Genomic DNA, 19,646 nt, shown 5'->3' with positions numbered 1-19,646 from the left:
CCGTGCAGACCGTAGCAGAATACAAGCCAATATAATTTTTCGTTTTTGACTAGGCTACAAGAGTTCCATTAGAAGGGTATGGGTTGTTTTCATGAAAAGCATAAATGAATTGGAATTCCTACAAATATTAAAAGGAATATAAATACGATATATTAAAGTGAAGAACAACCTCTAAGTTGACCTCATACGCGTAAGTGCGATTTCTTAGGAATCGGACAGCGTCAATTTCTTAGGAATCCGAGTGTTAATGGTGAAAAGATAATAGTTCTGAGTGAATCGAATCGAGGACCAAGACATGAAAAGAAAACGCCAATAATGGATACGAGCGGGGTTTTTTTTTAAAACATTTTTTTTTTTTTTTTTTTTTTTTTTTTAAAGCTAGCGATATGTATTTTATCTTTGAATCCATAATATGATGCGTTTGGTTACTTTAGTAGTTTCATAAAACGTTTCGGCATTGAATGTGATCTGAAACAGAACCAAAGAACAAATTTAAAACTGTGTAATGTGGAATAAAATAATTATAATCATGAAACTATATGACGTTTAACGTGATAGTAGTGAAATGTAAATATAATCTGGTTTTGTTTTAATGAGAAAAAAAAGAAGAAAAAAAAAGAAAAAGAAGTGAAGAATACAAAGACTTAGTGTTACATTAATTTATTAATTATTATAAAACACATTTGAATCAGTGTTGTATAAAAGACATGACAATGAAATAAATATCACAATATAAAAAACAAGCATTCACAACAATATGTATACACAGTAGGCTATGGGAATATATATTAAAAAATGAACATAGCCACCTAGTATCATACATGTCAGCTAGCGACACGTATCCGTAAACTGATCCGTTTATGCGCCAAACCATAAGACATGTATCCGAAATCATGTTCGTAAAACCAAGGATTACGGAGGAAAAACTCAAAATTCCCACACAACTTAGGCCCCTACAAACCAACAGGACCAATTGAAAACTGATTTTATTATTTTCTAAACTTCAAAAATACATAAAACATGCAAGTAAACAAAGAAATCTGGTCTGATAAGGTCACATGTTTGCCAAGTGTATCCCACCACCAAGGCTAGGAAACTACAATACAGTGTTTTCCCCAATATGACGTCATAACATGATAGTCCTTGTTCCGTTAAGGTAGCATTTTCGAGCACCGTCCAAAACATGCGACAATCGGATCCAACAAATAAACATTGACATGTGTGTCGATTTTCACTGAAAACCATTGGTTCGAAATCATCCGTTATCAGATACGTTTTACTGACGACAAACGGATGCGACAAACGGACCGTTAACGGATATATGTGTCACTAGCTTAACTTAAAGTAGATCTTGTCAGTTTTGCACAAATGCAACGAAAATGCAAAATTAAAGTCAAGCAACTTAATTTCTCATGGTTTTGGCATTTATACATGAAATTAAAAATGTCTTTTAATGGTATAGATGGGGTCTGTGGCCAGGACGGTACCTTGCCGGGAAGGGTAGGGGCTGAAAATAAGATTTCTTTAGTTTAAAAATAATTGATGAGGACCATGTTACTCGGACCTGATTTTTATTTTAAATAGTTATTGTAGACTAGGTTCAGCCCTGGCAGCATCGTTTAAACAAGGATGGAAATGAGTCTAGGAACTGGATTCATGTTTGGAGATTTATGAATAGGTCAAAGGACGATGGGAGACGGATAAATGATTATAACACATCCCACTATATCCATCAGTTTTTAAAGCATTCCAGTACAAATTCAGTTCACATTTTACAAAATTTGAAGAAAAATCAAATTTATACATATAGATATTTTAAAATGATCAGTCGATGTGGGATTGCTTTTATATTTTGTTTTGGTGATATGTACTAAATTTTGTAGCATTCCTTTTTTTTCAGCTTGCATAAACACAACCTTTGACCATTATGGTACCATTGTCATAATCCTTGAGGATTGGCCAAATAAAGTAGTCAATAGTCTTTGCGCGTGACTGATCACACGACCACCACAACTTGTGCTTTTCGTCATCGAATGTTGTGTCGTGCGTGCAGAGTTTCATTGGTGGTTGCTGGATAACCATCTGCCACGTGAGTCGAGCGCTCTGTTTCAGAAACTCGCTCACCGACTTGTGACGTGGTATGTATTTCACGTGGTCCTTGAATTCAGCTCCGAGGGAATGTTGCACAATCTGAAACACAACGATGACGATTCATTACTTTGAACTAGTATCACTGGCAAAGCCAGGGGAGGGCATAGGGGCCATGTCCCATTAATCACACCTGTTTTCCTACACTACTTTTTATATTTGCCTGTCGTCCTATAACACGAGTGGGTGCCCCAGCGGTCCCCAGCCCTCAATGTGGGTAGGAGGGCCTACCTCTCAATATAAAAATCCTGGCTACGCCAATAAGTAGTGTATGCAAACCTGAAAATAAAAAGGCAATGAACGGACCAGCAGAATTGAAAGAGAAAAGTAGTTAAAGGGACATTCCTGAGTTTGCGGCAATTTTTAAGATGTTATCGACTAACAGAGACTTTCTAACAATTGTAATTACATATCAAATATATGTTTCTACATAAAATATTCGTGGCTGTATATTAAACGTGGTTTTGATCGTTCTAATATTTGTACTAGGTTAAATTTCATTTTATTTCCTAAAATATTTTTGTTTGGTACCTACGAAATTATTTAAAAACAAAATCCAGTTTGGGCTTCTTACAAATATTAAGACGACCAGAAACACATTGAATATACACACACACTGATATTCTAAACATAAAAATATATTTAATATGTAAGTTTAATTGTAGAAATATTTTATTAGTCAAAAACATCTTACAATGCAGCAAACTCAGGAATATCCCTTTAAGACAATTACCCTAGGCAGGTCTAAAACCATCTGCCACAATTCAGATTCTCACCCTCGTGCCTATATCCTCAACACTGACTAAAACTGACACCTTCCCCCAGATCCGCTATTCATTTAATCGACCGTATATTAGAATTCAACCAGAACGAATTGCTCTTCATGTGCAGTACAACTTTTCAAAGTAATTGTCATTAATATGCCAGGCAACAGGGCCGTACCCTCCGGAGGGGGAGGGGTGGCAGTTGCCCCCCACCCCCTGAGAATCTCACTTTTTTTTTCTTTCCATTTTTACTCCAGAAAATAGCATAGACATCTCAGGTTTAATTAGTATAGTGTTTCATTTATTTATAAAAAGTAGTGCCCCCCCCACCCCACCCCACCCCCTAGGATTTTGATCAAGGTACGGCCCTGGGCAAGAAATAAGAATGTCAAGAAAGTTGTTTTGGCATATATGAGGTTACGTATTTAGCCAGTAGCTAGTCTAAAATAACCTTATGTTTGGACAAAAGAACCAGGGAATAATAATAAAAATAAAATATAAAATAAAAACAGGATGTCTTCATTGTTTAGAGTATCTATTTTCATACATCAAAACTGTTTCTGGTCATTCTAGTGTTTGTAATACCACAGAATATATTTATATTATTTTAAAAAACCCCGCACATACCTCTAAGAACTAACGATAAACGTATGGAGACGAGCTCTAATCTATTTTTCAAGGATATTTCCCTGTTTTACCGTCACAGGTAACTATTGTTTCACTCGTTTGTAACTTTATCTAAATGCGTGGTTAGGCCATCGGTCTAAAGGCTGATAGGTACTGAGTTCGGATCCCAGTCGAGGCATGGGATTTTTAATCCAGATACCGACTCCAAACCCTGAGTGAGTGCTCCGCAAGGCTCAATGGGTAGGTGTAAACCATTTTCACCGACCAGTGATCCATAACTGGTTCAACAAAGGCCATGGTTTGTGCTATCCTGCCTGTGGGAAGCGCAAATAAAAGATCCCTTGCTGCTAATCGGAAAGAGTAGCCCATGTAGTAGCGACAGCGGGTTTCCTCTCAAAAATCTGTGTGGTCCTTAACCGTATGTCTGACGCCATATAACCGTAAATAAAATGTGTTGAGTGCGTCGTTAAATAAAACATTTCCTTCTTTGTATATAGTATATGTACTTAGCAGTGGATAGTAGAAATCAATCTGTTTCGTTACTATTTAACCACACTTCCTGGTCAGCAGATTAAAAAAGAAGTGTCGATTAATTGAGGGGGCATCATAAAAAGGAATCATGTCACTCGCAGTTGTCAATTTATTGTGAATTACATTTAGCAAGATTCTGATTAAAATGTAAAACGAATCCCACTCAAAGACTATATAAAAAGGTGATAGATAATGTAAATAATAAATAACTGATCATACTATTGTAAGTGACAGTGGCGTAGCGTGGGTTGCCAGAGCCCGGGGCAAGGCGCCCGGGGCAATGCAAGTATTGCGCCCCCTAACCAGTGGACCGTTAGCACTCCCCGAGTCCCTTTCACCAGTCCAGAATTTTGCGCCCGAGGCAAACGCCCCGGTGTCCCCGCCCACGCTACGCCACTGGTAAATGATCAGCTGTTTGTTAAATACCTCCATAAAGGAATCTGTATCTACGTGGTCAAAGGTTTGTCGTAATCGTAGACGCATCGCGTCCGTCATTTCATCAGGAAGTTGTGGAAGATCTCTGGTGCTGTCCCGAGTAATAGTCATCTGTAAGGTAGTGAGTGTATTGATCTGTAGTATCCTTTACAGCCATCCGCAACTTGGTAGTCATTTATAGTATTAATTTATATAATTTTCAAATGCAACTTAATTATCTGCAACTTGACATATTCAAGTATAGTATTAATATATTTAATTATCATCTGAAACATGACATACTCATTTATAGTATTAATCTATATAATTATCATCTGCAACTTGACATATTCAAGTGTAGTATTAATCTATATAATTATCATCTGCAACTTGACATATTCATTTGTAGTATTGAATTATTAATCTATATATAATTACTGTTACGATCATCTGCACTAATAAGACGACCATCCGCAACTTGGTACAGTCATTTATAGTATTAATCTATATTATTATCATCTGCAACTTGACATATTCAAGTGTAGTATTAATCTATATAATTATCGTCTGCAACTTAACATATTCATTTGTAGTATTGAATTATTAATCTATATATAATTACTGATACGACCATCAGTACTTCTAAGACGACCATCTGCAACTTGGAACATTAATTTGTATAACTGACACAACTATTTGTAGCTTTAAGATATTACACTGTAGTGTGTTCTGTTGCTATTTGTACTAGAGATACAACATTTTTTCTCTGTAGTATAATATTCATTTGGTAGAATTTCAAACTTAAAAGAGTCCATAAAATTATAATATACTGGAAGTATAAACTGTTTTGTTATTTTGATTAGAAGACTTAACTTATCATGGCGTTGTGGAACGCTTATATATTACATTCGACGTCAAAACTGATCACTAATGCACTTTATCTGCATTTAAATAAGCTACACGGATCCACAATGGAATTAACTTAATACAAAGCAATACATACAGCCATGGTCGGATTCCGTAATAGTTCTGCAATGGCTAGCTCCAGATGTCTGTAAACGTCTAAAGATGTCTCGTACGATGTCTAAAAAGAAAGTTCCTTTGTGTGTATATAAACGCTTTATCAGAAGAAACAAAATAATATAATACGGTTTGTTAGTAGTGCAGCATATATTTAATACTCCAAAAGAAAACCAGTAATGCTACGTCAGGTTAAGTAAAATGCCAGTGAGTCAGATTTTACTGTTATTTTATTATGGTAATTTACCGAACTTAACTACTATTATTAAAAAAAAATACTGAGATGTACAGTCATCAAATGCCCGTGTGTAGGATTTCTCTACATTGGTGACAAGGCTTGACTTGAAACTTTTTAGCATGCCCTTATATCATTAAGGTTTCAGGGACTTGACCCGGGACAGAATATGACAAGTGAACCTTTGCCAGAAATCTTTTGCAACTGACGTTATAATAATAATCAGGTTACTCCCACCACTGCTTAATGAAGAGATGAAATGCCTATACACCGACTGCTCTCTCGTTGACCAATTCGCCTTAGTTTTTTTTTTCTCTCAATTCACTCTTGTGTCTTTCCTTGTTGTCGGTATTTCTTTCTACTGGATTTCATATCTTCCAGATTCCCACACACGTTGTAATCCGACATTCTGCCATTCTATAGCCAGATCTTGATCTCTCTCAGTGGCGGATCTAGAAAATGCATATGGGGGGGGGGGGGCAATGACATGCAGTGGATTGCCAAGGGAACTTTGAGGGAGGTTTGGAGGGGGATCGTAAAAATTTTTTTTTTTAATATATAATAAAATTATAACTATCGCAAAATTTAGGGGTGGGGGGCTGCCCCCTAGATCCGCCTCTGTCTCTTGTCAAGTTTTGGTCCTCTTTTTTGCACAGGGTATTGCTCTTCGTTGTCCACTAACAAGGAAACTGGACCGACAACCCAGACAGATGGCGGGTGTACCCAGTACAACGAGCACCATGTAAGCAGGAAGCTAAAATCAAACTGAACTATTGCACATCTACTTTCTACAGTCTGTCTGTGGCAAAGAGAGATAATAGTTTGTTTCAAAAATATTTCTCGACTGTAGGCAACTGGAATCTAAATCACAAAACAATTAGCGTTTTCAAAGCAGAATCCAATTTTTTTGTTCATGCTTGAAACCTTAGTGGTATACACGTATAAGCATGTTAAAATAATTCAGATCCATATGTTTTAGCAATGCTTTACTGTCCCCACGAATCACTGTTAGGTGCTTTGTCTATAGGCCAATAGCCGATGATTAATTAATCAATGTGCTCTAGTAGTATTGTTAAAAAAAAAAAACTTTATCTTTTTTGTGTTTTGGTTTGCCACACTCCAGAACGATACATTATTCCAAGTTCGTCCGAAGAACTGTTTATTCACAAGACTCGCTTGACAAATGTCAACCTGCACAAGATAGATCTCATTGGATATTTAGACAGTTGTGATGGCATACACTCATTAAGCATCGTCACAACAGTGATGATAGCATGTGTTTGAGCAAAGCTTATATGTACAGCAAACTACAGCTACGGCGACCATCGGCGGGACGTAATTTAGTCAATGAACTGCAGGAATAATCAATTGTCAAGCCTACTTCAGTTATATGAGCTTGGACCCGTTAAGTATTACACAGTAGAGATTAACATCTGTCCAAATACATTTCAACTTATTTTTGTGCTTATATCCAATTAAGGTTCAAGCACGCTGTCCTGGGCACACACACACACACACACACACACACACACACACACACCTAAGCTATCTGGGCTGTCTGTCCAAATTGTTAGTTGTTAGTGGTTAGAGAGAGAGAAGAGGGTATAGGTATGACTATACCAAATAAAATCCCATAGGCGACCATGTTAACTTTGTGTTTAAAAACATAAATATGCAATATATCAACTAAACTATGACCCATAAATGTCAGTACTACAACCCCTACCTCAAAGTATTAACTGAAGAAAATGGTATCTTTCATAGCTCATTTTCGGTATAACCAGATGTTTTAACAACACTCCTAGTTTCGCACAAAATTTGAGGACTTTTTTTTACAGGTACCCCATACATGTTCCAAGCACAAGGCTACTTGACACAGTGGTATTAGATAAAATAAAATTGCATACATTTTTAGCTCAGATGAAACTATTTCTTTTTACAACCAACACACTCACATTTATAACCAATCACAGGACACGTGGTGTTAACTTCTCTATCAAAACTTCGGTGCACCTCAAACTTTGACCCAGCCGGAAATTATTTGGTTTAGTGCTACCTGTAGTGATCTTACACCTACCCATTGAGTCGTTAAAACTCGCTCTGGGTGGGAGCCGGTACCGGGCTGCGAACCGTTTACCTACCAGCCGTATGTCAAATGGCTTAACCACGACACCGCCGAGGCCTAGTACCAAATACAAATGCATGACTTCTGGCTCACGTGACTGACATAAGCGTACGAGATGGGGCTGGAGCAAACCTAACATTCGGGCAAAATTTATACAAATAGTCGAGCAAAAGGTGCTAACCTGAGACCTTTTCTCCATGTATTTCCACCATTATACCCTGAAAATTAGTTGTAATCCATGTAAAAATGCATAATTATTCATTTGCAACACTATGTAACTGTTTTATAGTAATGCTAATATGAATAAATGTTGTTATTCAGATTCAGGCATTAAATTAAATTTAGTTTAATTCGGGCAAAAGCTAGCCTGCCCTCCCTATAAAAATAAGAACCCGTACGCCTATGGTGACTATTGTAACTAAGCGTCGCATCTGTTGACAGTTTTTGTGGAAAATGAAGTACAATAATTACAAATGATACGGTATTTGCTTTCATACAAACACGTTACTCGGTGTAACTGCCACTTTACAGCATTCTTGTCTGCAAGTTGTTCAATAAAAAAGACTGTGCGCCGTACATTACAGAAATAACCATGACGTGCAACGAGTAATTTGTAGACCAGTAACTGTTGTTTGCTAGAACGATTGTTTGTGTTTTTTCCAGATAAATAAACATAAAACTTTTTTTTTTTAAATGTTTTAGCAACACATGACGAGGAAGGAAGGAACTGTTTTATTTAACGACGCACTCAACACATTTTATTTACAGTTATATGGCGTTAAACATGGCGAGGACAACAAGGTAATATATTATCACGATATTTATTCTTTGTCGCCTGTGTTACATAACGGGCAAATGGTGGGGTCTCATTTGTGGGGGTCTAAATGTACCGAAGACGACCACTGGGTCTGACTTTCCTGGTCATAATCCATAATAGAGGGGTGGTCTTAATACTGGATTATTTTTACTATAAAGTAGACCTAATAAGGAAATATTCCTATCTTTAAAATATTGGTCTTTATAGCGGAGTTGTCTTAGAACCGGGGTGGTCGTTATGTGGAGTTTCGCTAAAACCGTGGGGATTTTATACTGTCTATACCAACATAAAATAACGCATATACCTGAACATAGATTTACAAAGAGGTCTGCACACAAAATCATATCTGTTTAAAACAGATAATTGCTTAAAGTGTGAGAAACCGTTCCGACTGTAGAGTATTTATTTCAACTTATTTTCGTGCTTATATCCAATTAAGATTCAAGCACGCTGTTCTGGGAACACACCTCAGCTATCCGGACTGTTTTTCCAGGGCAGTGGGTTAGTTGTTAGGGAGAGAGAAGAGAGTGCAGTGGTCTTACACCTACCCATTGAGTCGTTAAAACTCGCTGCGGATGGGAGTCTGTACCGGGCTGCGATCCCTGTACCTACCAGCCTAATGACCGATGGCTTAACCACGAAACCACCGAGGCCGGTTGTAGAGTAATGGAACAGTACTCACATGGATTTTTTAAAACTGACATTAGCAGGTGGGGGTAGGGCGCAGGTACCCCCACCAGAGGATGCAAACGTATGGGGTTTTTTTCTGTCCTATTCTATGTAAATAAAGGGGGCGGGACGTAGCTCAGTGGTATAGCGCTCACCTGATGCGCGATCGATCTAGGATCGATTCCCGTCGATGGGCCCATTGGGCTATTTCTCGTTCCAGTCAGTGCTTCACAACAAAGGCTGTGGTATGTACAATCATGTCTGTGGGATGGTGCATACAAAAATCCCTTGCTGCTAATCGAAAAAGAGTAGCCCACGAAGTGGCGACATTGGGTTTCCTCTCTCAATATCTGTGTGGTCCTTAACCATACGTCCGACACCATATAACAGTAAATAAAATGTACTGAGTGCCTCGTTAAATAAAACATTTCCTTCCTTCCTATATAAATAGGCTGTGACACAGTCACTAGAGATTGTGCCCCACCCCCCACTCCAGATATCATTCCTTCTGGCCTGAATAGGGCACAAGTATATCAAAATCAAATGATGCACAAAGCAAAAGGTCGGTTTACTGTGTATTTACCATGAGAGTTACCGTAAACATCCACAAACCAACATGTAGATTTACATTGTATTTACCACGAGAGTTACCGTAAACATCCACAAACCAACATGTAGATTTACATTGTATTTACCACGAGAGTTACCGTAAACATCCACAAACCAACATGTAGATTTACATTGTATTTACCACGAGAGTTACCGTAAACATCCACAAACCAACATGTAGATTTACATTGTATTTACCATGAGAGTTACCGTAAACATCCACAAACCAACATGTAGATTTACATTGTATTTACCACGAGAGCTGCTGTAAACATCCACAAACCAACATGTAGATTTACATTGTATTTACCACGAGAGCTGCTGCAAATCATCATGCAGATTTACAGTGTATTTAGTATTTACCACGAGAACTGCTGTTTACAAGCATGTAGATTTACAGTGTATTTACACTGCATTAATGAGAGCTGCTACATAACTTTAATTATATTGTAAGGCATGTGTGCTGGAAATTGTACAAGGGTAGTGATCTAGACTTTTTTTTAGGGAGGTTGGGATAAGCACCACTGGAAAATACACTGGAGCAGCAGACTTCGAAATGAAAACAAATATGCGGGGAGTGATTAACTAGTTTCACGCAGACTTTGTCATAATTAATAAATTCAACATGCAAACAAAGATGTCGACATTATAAAACAATACAGGAAACCTGTCGTAGCAGCCACCTGTAATCAGCGCTCTCCTGCTGTAAGCGGCCACATATTCCCTATCACAAGGTTCAGCAACTAAGCGATCCTCACACCTATTACCCACAGAGTACGACATCATCAATTAAGAACTTGTGACTGTGCAATTCATTTAACTTGACATCGGTAGATTAATCTGCTAGGACAATACTCTGCATGGAGTAGTAAGTAAATGATAAGAGAAGACGCACTTGTGAAACAATGAATTCCAAACGGCTAAATTAGTACTTTTCAGTTGCATTTTATTTTTGCGTATTTAATTTTTTTTATAGATTAAAACGTGTTCTCCCTCCTGTTAAAAACTTCGCCCTCTCTAATTTTTCAGAGAGAAGTGATTTTGCTCTATGATTTTGACCTCGTGTGAGGCCTGTACTACAAGTTTACAGTGTATTTACCATGAGGGCTGCTGTCATCGGCCACAAAACAAATGTAAATATTACAATACATTACACGTTTACAGTGTATTTACCATGAAGGCTGCTGTCATCGGCCACAAAACAAATGTAAATATTACAATACATTACACGTTTACAGTGTATTTACCATGAAGGCTGCTGTCATCGGCCACAAAACAAATGTAAATATTACAATATATTACACGTTTACAGTGTATTTACCATGAAGGCTGCTGTCATCGGCCACAAAACAAATGTAAATATTACAATATATTACAAGATTGCAGTGTATTTACCATGAGGACTGCTGTCATCGGTCACAAAACAAATGTAAATATTACAATATATTACAAGATTACAGAGTATTTACCATGAGGGCTGCACAGAGGAACCTAACGATGTAGATTGAATGTATTTACCATGAGGGCTGCACAGAGGAACCTGGCGATGTAGATTGAATATATTTACCATGAGGGCTGCACAGAGGAACCTGGCAATGTAGATTACTGTGTATTTATCATGAGGGCTGCACAGAGGAACCTGGCAATGTAGATTACTGTGTATTTACCATAAGGGCTGCACAGAGGAACCTGGCAATGTAGATTGAGTATATTTACCACGAGGGCTGCACAGAGCAACCTGGCGATTTAGATTGAGTGTATTATCCATGAGGGCTGCACAGAGGAACCTGGCGATGTAGAATGAGTATATTTACCATGAGGGCTGCACAGAGGAACCTGGCAATGTAGAGTACTGTGTATTTACCATGAGGGTTACACAGAGAAACCTGGCAATGTAGATTACAGTGTATTTACCACGAGGGCTGCACAGAGGAACCTGGCGATGTAGATTGAGTGTATTTACCATAAGGGCTGCACAGAGGAACCTGGCAATGTAGATTGAGTATATTTACCACGAGGGCTGCACAGAGGAACCTGGCGATGTAGATTGAGTGTATTTACCATGAGGGCTGCACAGAGGAACCTGGCGATGTCTTCCTCGTCCTGCCCAGTGCTGTCCTCCAGAGTCTCCTTGGCGTCCACCCATACCTGACTCTCCATCGTGTTGTACTGCACGGCGATCACGCTGGGCCGGCACCGCTCGTTGATGTTCTCGGTGTGGCGATTGTCGGTTCTCACCATCGGCTTCACGCTGCTTGTCACTCTTAAAGAGGGGGAGGTATATTAATGACGATATTGCATAAACGTAGTATACCTGATATATAATACTATAATATAGTTCTAACTGAAATAAGTGTTTTCTGGGCATCAATTATATCTGTAGTAGAAAATCTATAAGAATATGGAAGGAAGGGTTTTAATGTTTTATTTAATGATGCACTCAGCACATTTTATTTACGATTATATGGCGTTAGATATATGGTTAAGGACCACACAGATATTGAGAAAGAAAACCCGCTGTCGCCACTTCATGGGCTACTCTTTTCGATTAGCAGCAAGGGATCTTTAATATGCGCCATGCCATAAACAGGATAGCACATACCACGGCCTTTGATATACCAGTCATGGTGCACTGGCTGGAACGAGAAATAGCCCAATAGGCCCACCGACGGGGATCGATCCCACACCGCCGGCGCAACAAGTTAGCGCTTTACCACTAAAACGGTTAGAATACAGACATGCTTACTTCTGTTTGAGTGAATCGTTTTCCGTCTTGGCCGTGGTCAGACTGGCCTCCAGGTTCTTGAACTCTCTCTTGGCCTTCTCCACCGACTTGTGGGCGACGTCTAGCGCCGTCTTCAGTCGCTTGCACTCGTCCTGCAAGCCGGCGGTGATCACCACCAGTTCCTTCTCAGTCTTCTGTAGCTTCTCGTTCTGTTGTTTCAGCGACTCGATCTCCGTCCTGGCGCGCTGCAGGTCCACCTTCGTCGTGTCGCTAGAGCCTTGGCCTGACAAACAAAAGCAGAAATCAGCGATAGAGAGGGGGAAGAAAAGAGACAAGCAATGAAGCAGAAACACACAGACACACATACAAACTCACCCTCTCTCTCTTTTCGCTCTCTCTCTCTCTCTCTCTCTCTCTCTCTCTCTCTCTCTCTCTCTCTCTCTCTCTCTCTCTCTCTCTCTCTCTCTCTCTCTCTCTCATTTGGATCGTGCTATATGCGAAATGGTCTGCTGAATTTCAGCGAGGACGAGAAAGTTTTGAAGACGATCCAAGGTCTGGAAGACGGTCTGATGTCAAGGCAAGGTTTTGACAACTGCTTTGTGGGATTCCAAAGAAGTTCTAGATCCAGTGCTTGACAACACACCTCCAAAAACTACTGTCACTGTTTCCTGTTATGTTAATTTGATGACGAAATTGAAACAAGCAATCAAAGGGACACCCCCCTCCACACACACACACACACACACAAACCACACTCACACACACACACACACACACACACACACACATGTATCTATACACCATCACCACCATCAATAATAACAATCGGGGAGGGGTGGGGGGTAGAAAAAAAGACCACTCTACGTACCAATGCTCTTGGTAGGCGTCCCTCTGTCTTCGTGCTGTCCTCTCCCCACGTGTTTCCGCAGTTCCTCGTTTTCGCGCTTCATCTCGTCCAGCTTGACCCACAGTTGGCCCATGCCTCCGCTGCGCGAGTGTCGCGGGGTGCCGGCCGAGTTGGTCAGTCGCTGGTTCTCCGCCAGCAGCCCGTCCACGAAGTGCTGGGCCTTCTCCAGCAGGTGGCGCGTCTGAGGGTCGCGCTTCTTCATCAGGAACACGTTGGCGAGGCTGGCGCTGAAGTTGCGCGCCTCTGCGACGACGTCACTTTTGTGTTCTGTCGACATGGATTTGCTCATGGTTCAGTTACAAGGAGATGATGAAATCTGTGATAAAGACAGAAAAGGTTTTAAAATAGTGTGAAAACGCAAGACGTACCAGGAAAAGCACGGTTTAGGTTGAATACTTTTCCAAATAAGACGTCAGCCGTCGAATTTCATCGGCTGTTGTAACATCTGCAGCAGCTGCGTTTTACAAGTTGCATTACAGATTAATTTCAGTATTTAGGAAGGTACTAAACTTTAAAACTGTGTACTCCCTTTACTCCTTTGTATTCCATCTTATTTCTTCCCACTCTGGCAACTCCTATCTTTCAACTTATTTCGCTGTCCACCTCCACATCCTAGTCCTTGTCTCTCCAACCGCGACAGGTGTTTGTCTTTTGTGGCTATCCGTGCCACACACCTGTTATTCCCCATCAGCTTTTAGCTGTGGGCTTAGTCTGACCACTTCGGAGTGGAGGAAGTTGAGACAGGTAGAGGGTGGCGTAGACAGCTCGGAAGACAAAGTTGGAGGAAACTGACAGAAAGGGTCGCAACAGATTGAAATAGTGGGACAAATTGGAAAGGTTTATATATATATATATATATATATATATATATATTATATATATATATATATATATATATATATATATATATATATGTATGTATATGTATATGTATATGTATATATATATATTAAGATTATGAGAATGGTAGGCCGAGGGTGATATATGAGAATGATGAATGCCAGCCGTGACGGGATTTGAAACACTGTCGTCAGCTTGATTGTCCAGCAGCTAATTCACTAGACCAGTAAAAAATATGGACGAAGGAACAAAGGAACTTGCCTACGTGAGAACCTCTGCCCAAGACAGGAGTGCGCCACAACAGCTTGCTTGCTTTCCGTACTTCACTGGACAGAAGGCAAGCCTGACAGACGCGGATTACCTGGGCTCTTTCACACTAACCCGTCAAACATTACGGGGACATGTTCATGTCTTAGAACTCACAAGACCCCAACACCAGCACCTACAGTTAATCATTGAAAAAAATATGAAAGAACAGGGTAATAGACCTCTATCACATTCCCATTGCGCATGTGCGCGAAGAGTACCGTCCCTTGCCGAATTGGACAGTATTGAGGCTATATACAAATTAGGGGACATGATCGACAGTTGTCATGAGCGTCGTGCGTGAATCTCTAGAGACTAACTTACATATTTCGTATAAGATGTTAAAATGGCTGCGAAAAACGGTCTACTAAAGTTTACATCGAAATGGTTTAAGACCAAAAACAGTGAAACATTTACTTAGACGAAGTCTCTGGAGCCGCCTGTCAAAGGTATTTTAACAGCGCAAAATTAAAAGATTCATACAATAAAATTAACTTTAGTGGAATGTGTTTGCTACTTTTAACAATTAAAATTATAATTAAATATTCACGCGGATTTACCAGTGATGTTTAATTCTCCACATGTATCAGTATTTAAAATTTAATAAAATATGCCTCCCTTTCCCCCTAAAACAACCCCCAACAAAACCACTAACTCACATAGACCTTTATCACAGCTCTATTTTCCCCTTATCGTTTCATTAAAAAAGACAGTCGTACAACTACTAATCAGTGTTACATGTCTATCCACAAATTATTTATTTATGTATTTATTTATTTACTTATTTACTTATCTTATTTTATTTATTATTTTATTTTCATTATCATTTATATCAGATACATACAACTTCACTTTAAATAATATCTGATATTTACGAAGTTTTAAAACATATATGAGCTGTTACACGCGAAAACCTACAACTTAGCATGACGTCAGAAACCCAGTAAACGCGGCAGTTTGCGTTGTTTGTTTTGAAGAATTTAGAAAATGACATCTTCTTTACATGAAGATCAGTTTGAAGTAAACATATATCTGTATGTACAATAGTGTTTGGTTACTATTTTGTATTTTGAACCTGAGAACATTGGTCGAGATCGTTAGCGATACCATCAGTACTTTGATACACATTTACAAGCATAGGGAGAAGTCCTATATAACGATATGGTATGCAAGTATCACACGTTTTTATAACGTACATGATTATACATAACATAAAGTTCAGCAACTTTTTCAGAGTGGTAGACCCATGCAACCCGATACGATCCTAATTTGATGTTTGGTCTAACTTATGAATATTGTATATAACTTCAGGCCAGCATGATTAGCGGGGGGTGGGGGAGGTCGAAATTTCATGTAAACGGAACTCATCAAACGCGAGCGCCGAAGGCGCGGAGCCATAGACGGGGTGGGGGGGGGGGGGTCCCCAGATATAGACATATATATCGAACCCCTTGCCAAACAATGAGATGACGCCGGTTACACTCGAGAATAATACACGAACTTTTGTTGCGAAATATACGTTAAGAAGTTGCCTTAAGTTGTGGTATGCATATAAAATAGCCTTGTCACAGAGCCACGACAAGAAACCGTTTGTTTTCAGTCGTACCAATGTATTTATAATAAATGATACATGGCATACTTCTCACATCCCACAAACAGGATAGCATACACGACGTCCTTTGATGTATCATTGATTGGGACGGGAAATAATCAAACGGGCCCACTGAGGAGAATCCAACTTTTAGCAAATGGAACCTCAGACAGACGTTCTCGCTACGTTATCCCGGTCATTTGGGGACAAGAACTTTTATATGTAAAATTCGATTTTTTTTTTCATTTGAGCGGAACTCTCAATCCTGCGTGGGGGATTGTCCGATACCCCGACCCCCCCCCCCCCCCCCCCCCCCCCCCCCCCGGCTACGGGCCTGATATGATACTTAATATGTTTGCTTCAAACATTCAAACGAAGTACCTTATGACTGGTACCGTATGACTGCGCATAATAAACCCTCATGAGTTTACAATAAAGAGACCATCCTGAGTTTGTAGCTGTATTATCAAGCTGTCGGCTAGTCTAATCATTTATAAATAAAACTTACATCTTTCTTAGGTTAAATAATCTTGCTTCGAATTTAAATAGCTGTATATGCAATACAGTTACATTTCTGACCATTCTCAGGTCGGTAGCAACCGAGACGTCGGAGTGAAGACTATAGCCCCACTTTTATAAACCCGGTTTAAAATATGGCTTCCTCCACTACAGATTGTGCCCCCTCCCCTCCCCCAACTCCAGATATCATTCCAACGGGCCTGATTCTAATGTTTTATATACCATAGCTCAAATTTCATATGTATCATTTAATTTTATTCCAAATACCGAACAAAAATTTTAATAACTTGGTGAAAAGAAATCCAGACAAGAATCCTGAATGTATTTATCTGTACAATGCTTTATAAATATTTAAATCATGTTAAATACAATAAATATCTGCATACATACACGCGCGCACTCATTACTATTATTTCAGCCTATATCCGATATTTATTGCGTACGAATCCGAACCGATGGTTTGTCGGGCGTTAACAAGCAAATATATAAAAAAAATTCGTGATAAGCAATAATTCACAGATGTCTCCAATAAGTCTTGTTGTGGATGTCGACCGAATTTTCGGGTTCCCTACTGATAGAATAATTAAGCATGGAGATATTCACATTCCTATTGCGTGGCCTGCCATTGTCTATGCCCCCCAACTTGTCCACAGGTCTATTTTTGCGAGATCTCGCGTGAGTTCGCGGTTTGCGTCCTCAAGTTACCCCGCAACGGACACATGCGCAGTGGAATGTGAAAGAGGTCTATTGTTATCCGTTGTACAGATACCAGACGTGTTACTGCTGATCGATAATGAGTAAAAAGAACATAGATGGCCCATTTTAGGTAAAAAATGTACGTGGTTTTTTTTTTTTTTTTTTTTTTTTTTACTCTATATAAATAAAGATAAAAAGAAAAATCGGGTTTAGGACCCCATTAGAGACTGTGCCACCTCCATTTGAGTTTTTAAAACAGGTGGAGTCAATTATGTATTAATTTTCCTCTCAACTCTCTCTCTCTCTCTCTCTCTCTCTCTCTCTCTCTCTCTCTCTCTCTCTCTCTCTGTGTGTGTGTGTGTGTGTGTGTGTGTGTGTGTGTGTGTGTGTGTGTGTGTGTGTGTGATATGAATAATCTTAAGAATTAATGGCATGATCCGCTGCCCGACTTCTCCTCCGCTTCCAACGCCTATGTTTTTAGTCGAGAGTGTTACATTCGCCGGACAAATTAGTCCGGGACAACCGTGTTTTGGTAGTTCATACACATTCTTTGTTTGAATCATTCACTGCAAACAGGTCGGGTTGATTTCACTAACGGCGGCGCTCCACTTAAATTAGTCAATGGGGAAAAGCCGCTTAAAACAGATGATACACGTCTGCGATGGGGAAAAATCAATACAATGTCGCATCCGGCATAATGTCACAGTGTTGCTCGAATGTATAATGGCCGACTACGCCTCATGCTCTCTTAAAAGAAGATAGATTATTAGCTTTGTCCACGGGCGGGATTTTCCCCAAACTGTTTATACGAGGAGCAAGTAGCTTTTATAAATACATGTGTATATGTATATGCAAAATAATTATACAACTATGAAAGAACATTGTGTAATCGTTTTCCTTCCGATTCTTTTCCCTCTTCTTTGCTATTTTCTCTGTTCTCGTTTAAATCCCGGATCATAAAAATATCTATTTATATTACAGGCCACTGTCTATGTCCAGTTGCCTGTTTGTCCTTTTTATAGACGTGTCTCAATAATTTGTTTCAATCTGTATCCACTATATACAAAAATGTATTGTTAAAAGTGGTCTTAGAAGAAATTTAGTATTTAACGACGCCTTCAACCTGTTGTATTTACAGTAATATATGATATCGAACAAATGTTTAAAGACCACACAGATAATAAGAGAGGAAACCCGCTACACTTTTCGATTAGCAGCAATGGAACTTTTATAAGGACCATCCCATGGACGAGATAGTGCATACTTGTACCAGTTGTGGGGGACTTACAGTCGATATTTTAAAAATCCTTTTCCACCCCATTGTTTAAAATTGCCAATGTTATATATGCCATACACTCCCATCAGAAAGTTATCACCCATAATGTATTATTAAAGTATGTACGTATATAAAACAAATAATAATAATAATAAGGCATTATGTACAGCATAACATCTGCAATAAATAGACAGTTTTTTGGACTGGATAGCACATGTTTAAGTGAGTGGTACCCACAGATGTTTTGTTGGTGATTGTAAATATACTTGTTAGGCGTGAATAAAGTTATCGATATTGTCACGTGAAATAAATATTATGTGAACACATAGATGGCATCCACATTCATGTTACCGCTTAAGCGATACCTAGCTAGAAGTTTATCTTGTTAATTTTTTTTATCAGTGTTTACACAGATACTTGGTACATGAATACATAAAGACATGCGCATTCATACTACTACCTCCACTGATCTAGATACGCCAAATAAAGGACACAGTAGTAAAATTTATATAACGTACACAATGACCTACAGGGAAGTATTTTTGTTTTAAAGCAGCTATGCGAAACAACAATCTTACCTTCATCCCAGTAATCATGCGACGATGATTCAGCCGGTATTCACAGACGACTCGTATGCTTGATCCCCCACTGACCATCAGAACGGGAATAATTTATTCGCGCCAAAGTAGCAGGCGACTTTTTACAGCCATCTTCTCGATCGCAGATCAATTTGTACTAATTTGATTTTTAGCCGGTAGGATATTTTAAATAGAAGCGCTTACAAAAAGCTTCTAACACGAACAAATTTTGATATAATTCCGGGTATA

General features: G+C 39.1%; 1 protein-coding gene across 1 annotated transcript; it reads right to left on the bottom strand.

Annotated features, from left to right (window-relative positions):
• Nucleotides 1-644: 644 nt before the first annotated feature.
• LOC121375364 lies at nucleotides 645-19,533 on the bottom strand. The gene is made up of 7 exons (XM_041502781.1): nucleotides 19,398-19,533; nucleotides 13,553-13,907; nucleotides 12,706-12,967; nucleotides 12,021-12,222; nucleotides 5,488-5,568; nucleotides 4,497-4,616; nucleotides 645-2,190 (listed from the first exon to the last, which is right to left on the bottom strand). The coding sequence occupies exons 2-7, from the start codon at nucleotides 13,878-13,880 to the stop codon at nucleotides 1,897-1,899; spliced, it is 1,287 nt and encodes a 428-aa protein (XP_041358715.1). The 5' UTR covers nucleotides 13,881-13,907; nucleotides 19,398-19,533; the 3' UTR covers nucleotides 645-1,896.
• Between the last annotated feature and the right edge of the window lie 113 nt (nucleotides 19,534-19,646).

The sequence above is a fragment of the Gigantopelta aegis genome, chromosome 6 (assembly GCF_016097555.1).
Source record: "Gigantopelta aegis isolate Gae_Host chromosome 6, Gae_host_genome, whole genome shotgun sequence".
NCBI lineage: Eukaryota > Metazoa > Mollusca > Gastropoda > Neomphalida > Peltospiridae > Gigantopelta > Gigantopelta aegis.
This window is presented reverse-complemented; position numbering and strand designations above follow the sequence as displayed.